The following is an 18,826-nucleotide window of genomic DNA, read 5'->3' as shown; positions in this document are numbered from 1 at the left end:
AGTGTAAGAATCTTTGAAAGTTCATTTAACGTTAAAGTTTTAGCTGTGAGTTTGCAAGTATGATGTCATTTACATGGAACCAACTGCTTATGGTAATTGTGTTGTGTATAGTCGTGACCAACTGTCTGCTAACTAACATCCAAAAGCGACAGAACATATGGGTCACTCCGGCACATTGAACTGGCCAGAGGTCAATGTGTTTAAGCCTTTTCGCACCTGTCTCATAGGAGTCCCTGAATGGGATCCTCCAGCATTTAAAGGTTTAGTTAGTAATGAGACTCGACTGAACTGATTGGCAATGTTGCAAGGGTGGTATCGTTGGCTTCACATTAAGACAACTTGACGCCTGTTGGCAAGCAAAAATTACCCAAGTTCTCAATGTTACCATACAGCCCTCAGAAGAATTAGATTTGTTATGTTCCACCAATACCTCAGGTGGATGGATAATGTTTGAACCCCCAACAAAAAGTAATTCTAACAAAGTAATGCAGCACTGTGCTGCAGTCAACCTTATAGCGGATCTCGTTACTACCTGTCATGGGGTAGCTTTTCTTTTAACGTGGTTTTGAGAGTTAAGGAAGTTGAAACTGCTGGTGGCTGATGGGAGTTTTTTCTCCTGACCAATTATCAGTCATTTTTAAAATTGACAGCAGTTTTTGACTATTAGAAAGTGAATTTTACTTGTGAACACCCTCTTAAGAAGCACAGAGCTCTCTTGTCTTCTTTTGTTTCCGGCTTTTGAGAAGGTAACAAGGCTCTGTCGGGCCTCCTCCATTCCCCCCCCCTCCCTCTCCCTCGGCCGGACAAGGCCGCAGAGGACAAAAGGGGGGGGGGGGGAGGAAAGGAAAGCAGAGCTGGCAGCCTGGTTTAGTTTTCAAGTTCTGTTGCTGGACTGAAACCTGATACCATGAACTCTTGCAGTTTTCTAAAGCTTTTAATTCTTTTACTACCTGGATAAAATGTACAGATGACTCCTTTTTCCCAGAAAGACAGAGAAAGAGAGACAATCAACATGAAGAAGACATCATAGAACCATCAAAAACAGTGAAGAAAAGAGTTAAGTTTTAAATAGGAGAGAGAGAATAAGAAGATGCTTTACAGCTGAAATATCTTTCTGTTAAAGCTATGGAGATAGACGATAGTAGTTTAAAAAGACTCCTTTAATTCATGACAGAGTATTGGGAGGAATAGAGTATTCAAAGTGTGGATTTTGAGCAAAAGAAAGAGTACTTGTGATACAGTGGGTTGCTGGAACTAAGTAAAGATTTTGAAGCCTTAGGGGCAAAGAAAAGACTGTTTTCCAGGAAAGCTCACAGAGACAGATGAAGAAAACTTTTTCCTTTGAATAACTCATCCTTAAAATGACATCCCTAAACTCATGACCCATACACACCTCAGAGTGATGTGAAATGGGAGGAGAAGAACTGATGACAGATTTCCGGGCAGCTGACATCAGAGCAATAGAAAACTATAATAGAAATAGTTTTCTTGTGAGAAACTCCATAAGTTAGCAGAAAGAGACTTCTGTTTCTCTACAAAGACTGATGAGAAGACTGTAGCATGAATTGAGACTGTTTTTAACCACCAAAGTTCTAAAGTTTTTTTGTCTCTATGTTGTCAGGTGTACAAAGAAATGGTCAAGTAGTAGGAGTTAAAAAGGGTTTTCTGGAAGTTTATTCTGGTGTTCTTATTCTTGTAGTTTGTTAATAAACTGTCTTTATTCCTTTTAAGTTTTAAGCCTGTTTTGCTCTTGTTCTAATCCATATCTCACAGCAAGAAATAAGTGATTTTTTTAATTACTAGTTTAAAACCACGACACTACCACTGAAAGTAAAGCCTTTATTCCCAGTGCGATCTCACAGGACAATTACCAAAGTGATTACCTAGTTCCATATTCCTAATCTGTGGAGATAGAGCATGGAATTAGATTCCTGCTAGTCCACATAGAAGACCCTGTTATCTTGAGAAATTTACTTTGTTCCATCCAAGCTTACACCGATTGTTGAATATAGCTCGCAAAATGAAGAACATCAAACAGTCAAAATGAAGCCTGAATGAATTAAGGCTCAACAACTCTAAAAAGGCTCGCTTGTTAGACTAAGGAAGAATTGAACTTAACATCCACAATGTTAAGTGAACTTTCAGCCGATGTGAGTAGTGTATGTCATGCAGTATTACAAAATCAAACTGCAATTGACTTTTTGCTCTTAGCACAAGGACATGGTTGTGAGGAGTTTGAAGGCATGTGCTGCTTGAATCTTACTGATCATTCAGCTTCCATCCATAAGCAACTACAACAGCTACAGGATGGGTTACATGCCCTGAAAGAAGATAGTGACCCCATTGGAAGTTGGTTCGCCAGCTGAGGCATCACTGGATGGTTGAAGTCCCTTGTGCTAGAAGGGGGACGGACTTTACTTATAATGTTAATCGGGATGACAGTCTAAGTTGTATGTTATCTTGTCTTCATAAGAGTATAGAATGAGTCACATCCAAAGCCTGGTTTGTGCAAAAAGAGAAAGGTGGAATTGTTGATATATTTTATATATTAGTAAAGGCCTGTCTGCACAAACCAGTCTTTGAAATAAGTCGTGATATTAAAGGCTAAAGTCCTTGAAACCTTCCTGCAGAAGAGAGAGTAAAGTAAAACAATATCCTTGTGTATAAGAGAAAGAATGTAAACCTGTGTGTATTAGCCAATAGTAACTTGCTTAGCCCACGGACCCTGTAGAACCCTATAAAAGGTGTGCTAAAGATAGAAATAAATGGCGTTCACTTTTACTTCTGTGAAGGGTCGTGAATAAGCTGGCAGTCTCTCAATAATTTTCTTTTGTTCCCAGGGGCATATGAGTCAGCGCTTTTGTATCTAGTGGTTATTGTTGTTATCTTGGTTGCTGCTGTTTTCTTTTTAGTAAACTGTTATTTTTTCACTTATATCTTCTTGCATTCATGTCTCCTTATTGGTGAAAGAGGAGTGGTTGAAACTAAGTGAAGGTAACTCATTGTGGAGTCTCTGCCCCATATAAATTCTTAAACTAAGACAGGAAGCCTTATGAGGAATGGCTGAGTTCATTACGTCTGTTCAGCCTGAAGGAGACTGAGGGGAAACCTCATCATGGTTTGTAGCTTCCTAATGAGGGGAAGTGGAGGGGCAGACACCGATCTCTTCTCTGTAAAGACCAGTGACAGGACATGAAGCTGTGTCAGGGCAGGTTTAGATTGAATATTTTGAAAAGGTTCTTTACACAGAAGGTGGTTGAGCAATGAAACAGGCTCCTCAGGGAACTGGTCACAGCACCAAGGCTGACAGAGTTTGAGAAGTATTTGGATAATGCTCTCAGTCACGTGGTGTGATTCTTGGGGCTGTCCTGTGCATGGCCAGGAGTTGGACTTAGATGATCCTTGTGGGTCCCTTCCAACTCAGGATATTGTATGATTCTATGATTCCATGAACTGACTGCAACCCTGTCTTGGGTTACAATGGAAGATGCAACCAGAAGTATGTATTCTATTACCATCTACATAAGCAGTTAAGATAGGAGGGCCAGTGTCCTTTATCTTCTCCATGACTCAGCCCTGATAATACCCTCCAGTGAAACAGCTGCCACCCTGAGATGGACATCTCTGCTAATGGGCCATCAAGGTATCCCAGCATGACTCATAATATTACACCATCCCACTTTGAGATGCCCTGCCCAGAGGGAGGAACCAAACATGCCTAACTGTATATAATCTGAGGCTTGGAACACTATGGGGGCACTACCCACTAGATTCCCAGAGGACAAGAGCTCGATAACTATCACTGGGCCTCCAGAGGAAGACCAGACCTTTCTACAGGATCACCGCTTCAACAAAACCACAGCCATCATCCCAATGGGACTGTAGCCACCATTTAATCAGACTGCTACCACGACCTGACCAACAGGGTGATAGGTTGTATACTGACTGTCAGTTTAAGTCAGTGTTTCTGTTTTATTGCCTTTATTGTAATTTTCCTATTAAATTGTACTTCTGACTTGGAATCTCCCTCTGGTTTGCTTTCAAAGTAGTACAGACCCCCCTTCCCTGTTCCTCTGTGGGGAGGAGGTAGAAAAAATCATGAGTGAAGTTCAGCCCAGAAAGAAGGGAGGGGTGAGGGGAAGGTGTTTTACAATTTAGTTTATCATTATCCTACTCTGATTAGATCAGTAATAAATTCAATTAATTTCTACAAGTCAATTTTCTTTTACCTGTTATGGCAATTGGTGACTGATCTCTCCCTGTCCTTAACTCATGAACCTTTCGCTATATTTTCTCTCCCCAGTCTAGCTGAGGAGGGGAGTGTAAGAGCAGCTTTGTTGGGCACCTGGCATCAGGGTCAACTTCTCATGGTGGGATGCCAATAATGAGTTAGAATGATGGTCTTTCAGAAATCAATGTGCACATGATTTACTGAAAAAAATGCAAAGTTATTTCTGTCTTTCTACACAGTACACAGTTTTTCTAAATAGTAACTAAAGGTTAAATTCTGCAAACACAGACATAGTGCTTTTTCCACATAGAGAGCTAGTATTTCATGAGAGGTGCACATAACAATCGTATTATCTACAATGTTGAAATGTAGAACAAGGGAGAATTACTTACCTCTGCAGAGGACAGAATGAAACATGAGTAGGTTTCCTTAAAATCCTTAGTTAGAAAAATTTTAAATAGATGCAATGTTTTAATATTCATGGCACTCCTCTTAACTTCTGTTATAAAACTATTTTTGCTACATATCAAGTAGTTTTCATATAAGACAAGGTTTCAAGCTGGAAATATACTTACATGGACTCAGTATCTTTTTCTTTTTTCATAATTCCTGATAAACCAAACGGCTTCCTCTTTCGTGGTTTTATCCCTGTGAAACAAACACTTTTAATATAAAGATCAAATACATTAGTATATATGTCAATGTCAGACACTGGTGCATATCAATGACAAGACCTTTTAAATGTTGCAATGACAAGTGATACAAAAATCTAACAGTGGAGGTAGGTATGGAGCTAAACTAAGTGAACAAAAGAATAAGAGAAAATTCTAATATGTTGTTCAGTAGCGTAATGTGCCACTTTGGGCTGGAACAGAGTTAATTTATTTCACAGTGGCTGGTAGGGGGCTGTGTTTTGTATTTGTCCTCAAAACAGTGGTGATAACACAGGGGTGTTTTCATTACTGCTGCACAGGGCTTACACAGAGCCAAGGCCTTTTCTGCTTCTCATCCCACTCCACCAGTGGTTTGGGGGTACACAAGAAGTTGGGAGGGGACACAGCTGGGACAGCTGACTGCAATTAAAATATGGTTCAAGCAACACATTAATAACATAAGCCTTTATAAAACTCATCTTTATTTTACATCCAACTCTTCAAGCTGGGTATGTTGGACTGTCACTTATTTTATGTAAGATGGATGCACTGCCAGATTTGAGGAAAGGAACTCTGCTCACAGAAGCTCAACAGAAGCTATTGATCCAGCCAGTCCTGAATAGCTAATGGACTTTGGTCAGAAACTGAATCCTGTCTCTCTCAGCTACTGCAGTTCTACCCTGTTCCTATTTCCCTGCATGTTCCTGATACCTGCAAGCCCCTGTCTCTCCTAAAAAGTAGCATCTTGGTCCTGTAAAAACTAACATCTCTTGGCTTCCTAGTAGATGCAGAGATCATGATTTCCCAATGCTGCAGCCAGCTCTAATGCTAGCTCCCACTGAGTCTGGAAACGTGCCTTCTCTCTATCTTTTCTTCCTTATTTTTAGTATAGGATATAACTTTAGTAAAGAAAAAAGTTTGCTTTCATACCCATTTAATGTACTAAAGTTAAAAGAAATTTAAATATTCCCTCAGACTTACTGCCATGTTTGTTTCTGTCCCCATTTTTTGTTGAATCAAAGTAGACTGCCAAACTTAAAACAAAATGACCAAGTACAAGCATCTGATCCAACTCATCTACAGTTTTATTTTGATGTCAGATACTACCTACTGCAAGCTTTTAAGCAAAATGGTGGAAACAATTTGTTTTCTATAATTTAACAATGGACAATCTGAGCATGTCATTAAAAAACCCTCAGTATTCCCATCTACAGAAATACATTACACTGCACATAGGGAATCTCTTTACTTTTAGAATTTTTCAGGGTGAAATAACTCAAAATTTCTCACAAATCAGGTAGCTATAAATTCAGCCATATCTTATAGTTTAATAGAGAAAGAAATTGCTTCAAAATTATTTTTAAATGCTAGTCTGGGATTTAGTTCCTTTCTGTGTTATATCCAGCCCAAAACAATGAGAAATGGAATGTGAGAGTAGTTTCTGAACATGCATCTCTTTTGCTTCAGTCAAAAGGCTTATCATGGAAACCCAGAATGGTTTGGCTTGGAAGGGACCTTAAAGATCATCTAGTTCCAACCCTATGCCATGGACAGGGACACCTTCTGCTAGACCAGGTTGCTCCAAGCCCCATCCAACCTGGCCTTGAACACTTCCAGGGATGAGGCAGCCACAGCTTTCCTGCGCAACCTGTGCCAGTGCCTCACCATCCTCACAGTAAAGAATTTCTTCCTCATAGCTAATCTAAACCTACACTCATAAAGTATTGTAGGTCTAATTTCCATGGAATTTTGTTTCTTAAAAGAAAAACAGCTTTTTGATCTATTGAGATATAGAAATTAACATATGAATATCCTTCTCTCCTCACCCTCATGTCCTATCTACAGGATTCTTAGGTAAATAACTATGCTACAACAACTCACCTCCAACTGCACTGGATGTGCTACATTCCTGAAATTCAATATGGCCTTAAAGAAATAAAAACAAAGATAAATATTAGGTTAAATTTAATCTCAAATGAAGGTCAAACCCTAAGATATTTTAACAACTATTAATATTTCCTGAAACTACTAAACAGTATAGAGAGTTTTTTAGCAGATGGGGGACATGATATATTGGTAAAAGCCTGTCTGCACAAACCAGCCTCTGGGTTAAGCCGCAATATTAAAGGCTAAAATCCTTGAAACTTGCCTGTACAGGGTAAAACAATGTTCCTGTGTACCAAGACAAGAATGTAAACCTGTGTGTACCAACCAATAGTAGTTTGCTTCGCCCGCGGACCCTGTAAAACCCTATAAAAGTGTGCTAGAGATAAAAATAAATTGGCATTCACAATTACTTCTGTGAAGACTGGTGAACAGCTCGGGGGTCTCTCAGCATTTGGCGCTCCGACCAGAGACATCCCTGCGGGCAGAAGGGCTTTGGAGTCATCGGAGTGGATCTGGGCGCTACGTTGTGGGCTTGGATCGGCACCAAATAGGCAGCCTGAGCGCGGTGAGATGCGGAGCGGTTAGACGTGGAAGTAGGGCTGCTGGGGGGGGCCCAGGAAGGCAAAGGCGTTGTAGAGGGGTCGCGACCTTCCCCCTTGCAGGGTGCCGTCGGCATGGAGACAGAGTTTGCGGCGGCGAAAAAACTGCTTCTCGGTATCCTCGTTAAACGAGGTGAAGCAGCCAGGGAAAAGGACCTGGATAAGCTCATTATATGGGCGAAAAATCGTGGGCATTTTGCAGTGCCCTCGCTGCTTTTTCCAGTGGAAGAGTGGATTGATGTGGGGAATCTGATGTGGGACACGGCAATTACGGGAAAGAGTAAAGACGTAGTAGCCCTCGGTTTGGTTTGGAAACTTGTGTTAAATGCCTTACGGGATATGAAAGCAGAGTCCTCAGTAGCAGCAGCTGCCATAGACGCTATGGCGCCGCCTGAGACAGACGCGCCGCAATCACCCCCTGCCGAGTCTACGAGTCGTTTGAGTGCATTTTTCGGGGTGGGGCATGTCCGGCCAGCAAAGGGGCTTACAGGGAGGCAGTGTAGCACCGTGTCGGAACTTTTAAAATCCCAGGGGTGCGCCGATGCGGCTTCGGCCGCGCCGGCGGAGCACTCCGCAGTTCCGGCCGTGCAGGCGGAGCACGCTGCCGCTTCGGCCGCGCCGGCAGAGCCTAAGCCGGAAGTTACCCTGCCGAATGCGGATGTAGAAATGACGGCTCCCCCGGAAGGAGCGGGCGCCAGTTCCAGCCAGGCGGAGCCTGATACGTCAGCAGACACGAGAGCCGCAAAGTGCAAACCGAAGATCTACTCTTCGATGCCATCTACCGTTCACTGGGGAAGACCGCAGGACACCCCTCTCCCCTCCGATGACGACATCTCTATGCATTCCGATGACGGACGGCTTGCAGCGGGAGCAGAGCCAACTAATGACAGCGCAGCAACAAAGAAGGAGCTACTGGGATGGCAACATCAAATAGAGCAGCTTGTACAGCAGCTCCAAGCTCGAATTGAGCAAACCCTATGTACAAATAAAGCCCAGCCTCAGCAAGAGAAAGCAGCTCTGCAGCAAACACCGAGACAAGGAGCAGAGTCAGTCCAACAGCTACAGGACATGCTGCGCCCTGAACCATCTGCTCCACCTTTGGAAATACTGTCAACACCACAGCCTTGTTCCAGCTCTGTCACCTTGGAGGGAGAAAACAGAAAGCACAGAGCACAGCAGAGGTGGTCCGGCATCATTCGAGATGCAATCCTTGAAGGAGAGTGGCAAGCAGCAGGGGCAATTGCTTGTCCAATTTTGTATGATCAGCAGAATCCACGTTATGAACAGCATGACTGGAAGATCTTGCAGCAAGCCAAGAAGACAGTCACTGAGAATGGCATCAAATCCAAAGCTGCAAACACTGCATTGGACTGGCTGTTCACTTCTGATGTTAACAGTCCCACAGACAGCCAGAATCTCGCACGCCTGCTTTTAACTCCATCACAGCTTATGGTGTGGGAGAAGGAATGGAAGAGGTTAGCAGTCCTAGAAGCTAATCGACCTCGAGATCCAAATGATGTATTGTATGGACTTAATCCTGACATGCTCACCGGTTCAGGAGTTTTCAATCATATGACCGTGCAATTAAACTACCCTCTTGCAATGCATCATTTGTCTGCACAGCTCGCTCGTCAAGCCTTTAACGCTGTGCCTGACTCCAAACCTCATCCTTCCTTCACCACAATACGGCAAGGCCTCACGGAACCGTATTCTCATTTCATCGATCGTCTGTCAGCAGCCCTTAAAGCTCAGAATGACATGACAGAAGAGGCAAAGCAGAACATGTTTAAACTGCTGGCTTTTGAGAACGCCAACTCAAAGATAAAGCCTATTCTTGCCACACTCCCAAAGCAAGCAGACGTGGGAGACATGCTAGATATTGCCCTGCGAGTAAATCAAACGCAGCAAGGACAGCTAGTAGCCAACGCTGTTGCAGAAGCCATCAAGCCAACCACGAGTTTAATTGCTGCCGCTGTTAGCAAGCTAGGAAGCGGATGCAAACCCTTCCTCACACCTCCAGGCATCTGTTTTCGATGTGGCAACAGAGGACACTTGCGAAAATCCTGCCCAGCTATTGTGTGGTGCGATCACTGCCAATCAAACAAGCATGCTACCTCGGTATGTTGCTTTGCAAAAAACATGATCAAGAGCATGAGGAGCCGCCGTGCGAGGACACAAGTTGCCGGCCCAACTCTATTCAGCAGCTCAACCCACCAGCAACCCGAGGAAGCCTGGGACTCGATCTGGCAGCATCAGTAGATGTCACACTCATCGACACCAGTGTCCGCAAAATCCAAACCGGAGTCACAGGCCCCATTTATTCTGCTACCAGTGCACTTGGTGCTTTGTTGATTGGGAGATCATCTGCCAGAATGGCAAGACTTATTGTTCTCCCAGGAGTCATCGATGCTGATTACACAGGTGAAATCCAAGTGTGTGCCTACACTCTAGCTCCTCCACTTACAATCAAAAAGGGAACAAGAATTGCTCAATTGGTGTTGCTTCAAAAGGTGGCAACTGAGAAAGACATTTTTCGAAGCGCTCCTGAACGCGGAGCCAAAGGGTTTGGATCAACAGGAGACACCGTGGTGAATCTCGTTCAACAAATGAGTCATCGACCAGTAATCGAAATCACCCTGTGCCACGGGTCAAAGCAACAAAGAGTTAAGATGATGCTAGACACGGGAGCTGATGTCACCATCGTCAGCCGAGTCTGGTGGCCAAGAGAATGGCCTCTCCACAGAGCCTTAAGCTCGGTACAAGGTGTGGGAGGATACTCCACGCCGTTGAGAAGTGTACACCGGTCCAGTTTCGATTTCCTGAAGGACAGACCACCACCTTATGTCCATACGTCATGCCTTTGCCTGGAAGCCTCGGAGGGCTCGTTGGTCGAGATGTTCTCAGCCAGCTCGGAGCAACGCTAATTCTCCCCAACCAATCGCCTTTTTAGTAGTCGCCACTGCTGACAGGCCGCCTACCCCAAGGATTCAGTGGAAATCTAATGAGCCTGTGTGGGTTGAGCAGTGGCCTCTATCTCAAAAGCGGCTAGCAATTGCACATGAACTTGTCAAGGAACAGCTACAAGCAAAGCATATCCAACCATCGCTCAGCCCATGGAATACTCCAATTTTTGTCATCCCAAAGAAGTCTGGAAAATGGCGATTGCTGCATGACCTGCGCAAAGTAAATGACCAAATGTGGGCGATGGGTGCGTTACAACCAGGGATGCCCTCTCCCACAATGCTGCCACAAGAATGGCATCTTCTAGTTATAGATTTGAAAGACTGTTTCTTCACGATACCCCTACAGAAAGAAGACACCGTGAGATTCGCTTTCACCTTGCCGTCAATCAACAAAGAAAGTCCATCTCAGAGATTTGAGTGGGTGGTCCTTCCACAAGGAATGAAAAATTCTCCAACTATGTGCCAACTGTTCATGCACTGGGCACTGACACCTGTGCGAGCCAAGCTCTCCCAGACACTTATTTATCACTATATGGATGACATCTTGTTTTGTCAACGCGATCCATTTCAAGATGAAGATCTCACATTTATCACCGCCCAGCTTGCAGCAAAAGGCTTGGTGATTGCCCCAGAGAAAATCCAAAAACAAGCCCCATGGAAGTACCTAGGGTGGATTTTGACATCTTCATCAGTCCACCCGCAGAAATTGGAATTAACTACTCAAATCAACACTCTCAATGATGCACAGAAACTTATTGGAGATCTGCAGTGGGTGCCATCCATTGCTGGTATCCGAAATGATGAGATAGCACCCTTAATGAGCCTTTTGAAAGGTACAGACCCCCAAGCCCCGATTACCCTTTCAGCAGATCAAAAGAGCTGTCTCATTTATCTAGGGAAGAAACTGCTTTCAACACTAGCAGACAGAAGAATGCCAGATGTACCTTTAGGACTTTTGATTTGTAACCACTCTGTTGCACCATGTGCCATCATATTTCAGTGGCCTGCTTGGCAAAAAGAGAAAGGGGGAGAAGGCCCACCTAAGAGCCGTCGAGGTGCCAAGCAGCCTGCCAAGAAGCCAATGTTAGTGCAATTAGCGAGGAAAAGTGCAGAGCCTCTAGCAATCCTTGAATGGATTTTCACACCATATAGGCCACCAATGAGTATCTGGCAGAGGACAGAAGCAATTGCTTATCTCATCAAAAAGGCGAGAACACGAATAATAGAGATTAGTGGTGCTGAACCGGAACATATCAGTCTACCAATAACAATAGAGAATCTTGAGTGGATGCTGAGACACTCAGAACCAATTCAATTAGCGCTGCTCAACTACCCAGGAACTGCACACAACAAGCAACCTAGCGACCCGCACCTGCAGATTGTCTTAAAACAGCGGTGGTTGCTACAGCCCAAAGTTGTGAAGAAGCCAGTGAAAGGCCTTACAGTGTATACGGATGCAGGAAGTCGGCGGAGGAAGGCAGCCTGTACCTGGCAAGAAGACTCGAGTTGGAGAAGTAAAGTTATAGATGGAGATGCACATGACTCACTGCAGACATTAGAACTTACAGCCGTCGCATGGGCACTGTCTCATTGGCGAGACAGTAAGCTAAACATTGTATCAGATTCATTGTACGTGGTAGGAGTGGTACAACGCATTGAAGATGCTCTCATCAAACCACCAGATAATAAGCGATTGTGTCAACTATTTTTTCAAATCAAAAGGGCTATAGAGGACAGAAATGAGCCCTGTTGCATCATTCACATCTGCAGTCATCAAACAGAATTAGGTCTCGGAGAAGGCAATGCAAAAGCTGACACGCTTGTCAGTCCTGTTGTAGCAGCACCAAGAGACTCTTTCACAGCTGCAAGAGAGAGTCATGCTCTCTTTCATCAAGCCGCAAAAGCCTTACAGAGACAATTTAATATCAGCTTAACAGATGCACAAGGCATTGTAAAATCCTGTCCACAATGCAGTCAATATGGAACCACTCTAGGCTTAAGTGTTAACCCTAGAGGTCTTCAAGCCTGTGAGATCTGGCAAATGGACGTAACACACGTGCCTGAATTTGGTCGCCTCAAATACGTACATGTTACAGTAGATACCTTTTCAAAAATGGTTTGGGCCACTGCACAAGTAGGAGAAAAAAGCATACATGTAATTCGACATTTAGTAGCATGCTTTGCCGTAATGGGGGTTCCGAAAGAACTAGACAGACAATGGGCCTGCATATGTAGGAACACGAGTTTCTCGCTTCTTACAAAAATGGGGAGTCAAACATGTAACTGGAATTCCCCATGTGTCATCTGGACAAGCCATTGTAGAGAGAGCCCATAGAACCCTAAAAGAGTACTTGAATAAGCAAAAAACACCAGAACAGTTAGACCCTACCATTCGATTGCAGCAAGTGTTATTCACTCTAAATTTCGTCAGTTTAGTTGGAGATTTAGAGCAGCCCCCAGTGGTCATTCACAATATTCAAGTAAAGATGCAAGCTACCCCAGAACTTAAGTTATATTACAAAAACCCAAAAACAGGTATCTGGGAGGGACCAAGTCCATTACTATTTAATGGGCGTGGTTACAGTTGTGTTTCCACAGATACTGGACCGCTGTGGGTGCCTAGCCGATGGACCAAACCAGCCACGAAGTATCTGAGGAACAATCAGAACGTTGATGCCCTCAGTCAATCTCTGATCGGCTGTCAGCTGACACCACGAGAACAAATGTTTCAGGACTGAACTGTGTCAAACCATAGTCTGTTCGTGAGAAATTCCTGTGAAGATCTAAAAAGAGTGCAGAGACTCTATCTAATTGTGCACTAAACAAATTTATTTGAGTGTTTACCCTTTTGCAAATTGCTTTCACGCTTAGATTATATATATACCAAAGCACGTGTGTTGAAGTAGATAGATAAGAGTTAAGATAAGAGGTTTAGTGTGTGTAGCAATTATTAAACTAGTATAAGGTATAAGCATTCCCCCTTCAAGAGCTAGCGTAAGCATCTTTGAAAGTTCACTTAACGATCAAAGTTTTAGCCGTGAATTTGTAAACATGATGCCACTTGCATGGGACAAACTGCTTATGGTAATTGTGCTGTGTGTAGCCCCAACCAGCTGTCTGCTGACGGATATCCAGAAGCGACAAAACATATGGGTAACTTTAGCACACCTGACTGGTCAGAAATCAATGTGTTTGAGCCTAGCTACCCCTGGAGATCCTTTTCGCACCTGTCTCGTGGGAGTCCCTGAATGGGATCCTCCAGCCTTTAAAGGTTTAGTTAGCAACGAGACTCGACTAAATCGATCAATAATGCTGCAGGAGTGCAACTGCACCATTGGCCTTACATCTAGGCAACTTGAAGCCTGCTGGCAAGCGAAAATTATTGAGGTTCTCAATGTTACCATGAGACCCCCAGAAGAGTTAGATCTGCTAGGTTCTACCAACACCTCAGGTGGATGGATAATATTTGAGCCCCCAGCAAAAAACCATCTTGATAAAGCAACACAGCGCTGGGCTACAGTTAACCCCATAGTTGATCTCGTTACTGCCACTGAGAGTAAAGCCTTTTACTCGCGATGTAATCTCACAGGACAATTACCAAAGCGCTTACCTAGTTCCATCTTCCTAGTCTGTGGGGATAGAGCATGGAATGGAATTCCTGCTAGTCCACATGGAGGGCCATGTTATCTTGGGAAACTTACTTTGTTCCACCCAAGCTTACATCAATTGCTAAATGTGGCTAACAAAATGAAAACCAATAGACGGTCCAAGCGAAGCCTAAATGAGTTACAATGTGATGACGTTAGAAACCCAGACTTTTGTAATCGCGGTATAATCTGGGCAACCTCCTTCTTTATTCCAGGAGCAGCTGCCGCCAAGAGCCTAGCCACCCTAAAAAGGCTCGCTTGCTGGACTAGAAAAGAATTAAATTTAACATCCACAATGTTAAGTGAGCTTTCAGCCGATGTAAGTAGTGTACGTCATGCAGTATTACAAAACCGAGCTGCAATTGACTTTTTGCTCCTAGCACAAAGACATGGTTGTGAAGAGTTTGAGGGCATGTGCTGCTTAAATCTTACTGACCATTCAGTTTCCATCCATAAGCAGTTACGCCAGCTACAAGATGGGTTACATGCCCTGAAAGAAGACAGTAACCCCATTGAGAGTTGGTTCGCCAGCTGGGGCATTACTGGGTGGTTGAAGTCTCTTGTGCTAGAGGGGGGACGAATGCTATTCATTGGGATAATGGTGATAATGCTAGTGAGTTGTATGTTATCCTGTGTTCGTAGAAGTGTAGTACAAGCTGCATCCAAGGCCTGGTTTGTGCAAAAAGGAAACGGGGGAATTATAGAGAGTTTTTTAGCAGATGGGGGACATGATATATTGGTAAAAGCCTGTCTGCACAAACCAGCCTCTGGGTTAAGCCGCAATATTAAAGGCTAAAATCCTTGAAACTTGCCTGTACAGGGTAAAACAATGTTCCTGTGTACCAAGACAAGAATGTAAACCTGTGTGTACCAACCAATAGTAGTTTGCTTCGCCCGCAGACCCTGTAAAACCCTATAAAAGTGTGCTAGAGATAAAAATAAATTGGCATTCACAATTACTTCTGTGAAGACTGGTGAACAGCTCGGGGGTCTCTCAACAAAACAGTATAAATAAAAATTTAGGTGGCAACTGAAAACCACAATTTCTCTGCCAATGGTCAAAAATCATGCATGTACAGTGAATCATTAAATATTTTCCCCCTCTCATACTGAAAAAATTAAAATACTATGGCACACTGTCTAAATACAATTTATTTTCAATATTATTACAACCACATGAAAATTTTCTTACTTCCTCTTCTCATTCAAAATTGCATCTATAATATATGTAAGAGACTGGAAAGATTGATATCTCGTGACATTTTGGGATGCATGTGTGGGGCCGGGGGTAGATTGGGCCTTTCCCTGGCAAGATAGTGCACTCCCCCCCCCATGCTAAAGACAGTATCCCAGCTCTGCAATGGTGCCAATCATGGACACAGCAGAGGCAATGCTCCACACCCATCCCAGGAGGTCTGTGATAGATTGGCATTTAAGAAAACAAAGAAAAACACCTAAGGAAGTTAAAACTGCTGGAGGCTGATGGGAGTTTTTCTCCTAGCCAACAACTGGCCATTTCTAAGAATTGACAGCAGTTTTAACCATTGAAAAGTGAGATCAACCTGTGAACACCACCTTAACACCTAAGCCTGGGAATTTCTTTGTCTCTTTCTTTCCTGGCTGTGAAAGGTAACAGAGCTTTAGCTGGCTTCCCGTCCCCTGCCCTGGCCATGCGGCCCAGGCGGGGAGCTGGGCTGAGCCTGTCCCAGCTCTCGGCTGGGAGATGGGGCCTGCAGGGCTTGCCCCGGGCTCTGGCCGGGCCAGGCCGGTCCCTGGCTCGGCTGCAGATTTTGCTGTGACTGAATTCACCAGAGACTGCTGAGTAAGGAAAGAAAAAAGCTCTTGACCTGTGGCGGGCTGAGACAGTGACCACACTCTCCAGAGCAGCCATGAAGAATCTTCCATCGCAGACAACTCCAGCTGCTGCTCCGGCAGAGATCACAGAACCATCTACAAAGCCTGGGCAAGATTTTAACCTTTTCATTACCCTAATGAGACTTGCAGATTAATCCTTTTTTTCCAGAGAAAGAAAAAGAGAGTAATCAACATGCAAAGAGACTTTATAAACTATTAGAGACAGTAAAGAAAATAATTAAGCTTCAGAAGCAGTAGAGAATAAGGAGATACTTTAATAAGCTGAAATATTTTTCTGTTAAAGTTATGGAGATGGACAATAGTGTCCTCCAAAATCTCCTTTAATTCATGACAGAGTGCATTGGGAGGAATGGAGTGTTCAAAGTGTGGATTTTGAGCAAAAGGTAGAGTAATTGTGATACAGTGAGATGCTGGAACAGAGTGAGGCAAAGTAATAGTTGAAGATTTGAGGCCTTGAGAGGCAATGAGAAAACTTCTGTTTCCAGGGAAGCTCACAGAGACAGATGAAGAAAACTTTTGCCTTTGAATAACTCATCCTTAAAATGACATCCCTAGACTCATGGACCATAACACACCTCAGAGTGATGTGAAATGGGAGGAGTGAACTGATGACAGATTTTTTTTCCAGGCAGCTGGCATCAGAGAAATAGAAAGCTATAACAGAAATAGTTTTCTTGGGAAAAACTTCATAGATTAGCAGAAGAATACTTCTGTTTCTCTACAAAGTCTGAAGAAAATACTCTAACAGGAATTGGGACTGATTTAAACACCAAAGTTCCAAAGTTTTTTTGTCTCTATGTTGTCATGTGAACAAGGGAATGGTTGGGTAGTAGGGGAGAAAGAGGTTTTCTGGAAGTTATTCTGGTTTTCTTATTCTTGTAGTTCTGTTAATAAACTTTCTTTATTCCTTTTAAGTTTTAAGCCTGTTTTGCTCTTGTTCTAATCCATATCTCACAGCAAGAAATAAATATGTTTTCTAGTAATTTTTTAGTTACTGCTTTAAAACCATGACAAGGTCCTAACCCAGCTCCTGAGTGGCCAAATGACCAGAAATCCCACCTGAGGGAAGGGCCCAGGAAGGCCAAGGGGTATTTAAGGTGAAACATGAGGTCATCACATGGTCTAGACCCTACCTTCCTCTTGGTAGTTCTGTCTGAACACTGTTGGAACCATGGGGTTGGATGCACTCAACCCCTTAACTGAACTAGCAGTAGTTTGGTACAGGCTCAAAAGGACATAAATGGCCTGAGCTGTAGAAAGGCCAAGAGTTTATCTAGTTCCTATCTGTTCTCTGAAAACCTACAAAGGGACGGAGTGACCCAGTGAGCATCAATGCATATGAGCTTGGAACACCAATCATGTGATTAACACATGAATAGCCGGTGATACAAGGAGTCTCATCCATACCTTTCACATTTTATGAGATTTGACTACAAGCCAACCACTTTATTTCATAAATATGACAGCGTAAGGGAGCCTTCTTTGAGCTCTCCCTGCTGAGTAGCTGACTGCATGGCAGTGATCTCCTCTTGAGCTGGGATGCCTCTCAAGGTTGCTACTCAAGGTCAAGAGATCTCTTACCAACTGCAGATCTTGTAATATAGAGCACTAAGATTTTGTCTTGGTAATTTTGATTCTGTCTTAGTAGTTTTGAAACACTTTTAAATCCTTTGTGCAGTACAGTAATAGAGAGAACCTTGCCATCAAACTTTGTTAAGTCACACTATTACAGCATCATATTTCAATAAAACCACTTTTGCTGATACCTTAGGCTGCAGTTCTTTAAGCAGTCTAAATTGCCCATTAACAACAAATTGGCATAGTTCGCAGGATCCTAAATCAGGATTCCTGACAAGTTGACACAAGGTAACAGTCAGTTGTCATTGCAAAATGCAGTCCTAATTCTCATTAGAACCATAGAATTGTTAAGGTTTGTCGTTCTAATTAAGGAACGGCGAGAAGAACGACAAGGACTCTCAAGGGAGTCAGAACAGGAGAAATCCCTAGTTTATTGCTCTAGCCTTGTCTTATAGACTAGATCGTGGAAAATACAGAAAGGAAACTCTTATTGGTTAGTTAACTGCTACATTACCATCATTGGTCAGTGGGGTTCACCGCCCCCTGACTTTCTCCTGCAAGGAAAACAAGAGGACAGACAAACAGCACCTGGCAGTTGTTTTCTGTCTCTGAGGATTGTTTTGAAATCCTCCTATGAATTTCCCAGGCTAGCTTCTCAGGCAGGCCTGGCAGGCCATGGGGCCTGCAGCTTGCTCCAAAGCTAGCATCCATAAAGGTTGGAAAAGACCTCGAAGATCATTGAGTAACTCACCCATCATTGCACCTTATGCAACTACTTCAAGTGAGACAGAAATATTGAGAATTTATTTACAAGCAACTGTCGCCCTGAAAACTCAGCTTCTGAGCTTGCTGACATGGTTTTCTAAAGACTTTCCCAAGACAGTAACTATAAACATAGATATGTGTACATTCTTTCTGTTACACGTCTTGTGATGGGCATCTCTCATGGCCAGTGCAGTGAAAAAGTGTTATCCTGACCATCCAATCCCTGGCCGTGGTCAGAAGCCTATAAATCCTGGGAGGAAAAATAAACTTGCTCTTCTTTTTACCACACCTCGACCTGCATCCGTGTGATCTATTCATCACCAGCGGCAACATCTGGTGACCTCCGACGTGTCTTGCACGTGTGTCACAGGGTACTGTCTAGCCTGTGGCTATGGCTGGTTTTGGGCTCTCTCCTACGGAGGGCCTGGTTATGGAAATATGGCGTGCAGTGCCTGATCAGAGAGGGATTGATGTTTCATATGCTGACTTTCAGCGATTGTGTGAGTATAGGAGAATTGAGGGGTTTTTCCCTGTGGTTGAAGCGATTTTTTCGCAGTCGGCTTGGAACGCTTTAGGTGATTCCCTGCTCAAGGCTCTGCTGGTCGGTTATGAGCCCCGTCTGGTCTGG

General features: G+C 43.6%; 1 protein-coding gene across 1 annotated transcript in view; it reads right to left on the bottom strand.

Annotated features, from left to right (window-relative positions):
• Positions 1–18,826, bottom strand: part of LOC131591634 (F-BAR domain only protein 2-like) — a 354,200-nt gene that overhangs the window by 74,307 nt on the left and 261,067 nt on the right. The window contains exons 9-10 of the mRNA XM_058862533.1: positions 6,766–6,810; positions 4,807–4,879 (exon numbers count right to left, since the gene is read on the bottom strand). Of these exons, the coding sequence (XP_058718516.1) occupies positions 4,807–4,879; positions 6,766–6,810 (118 nt within the window). The remainder of the gene's footprint in view (positions 1–4,806; positions 4,880–6,765; positions 6,811–18,826) is intronic.

This window comes from Poecile atricapillus, chromosome W, assembly GCF_030490865.1.
Source record: "Poecile atricapillus isolate bPoeAtr1 chromosome W, bPoeAtr1.hap1, whole genome shotgun sequence".
NCBI classification, from domain to species: Eukaryota; Metazoa; Chordata; class Aves; order Passeriformes; family Paridae; genus Poecile; species Poecile atricapillus.
This window is presented reverse-complemented; position numbering and strand designations above follow the sequence as displayed.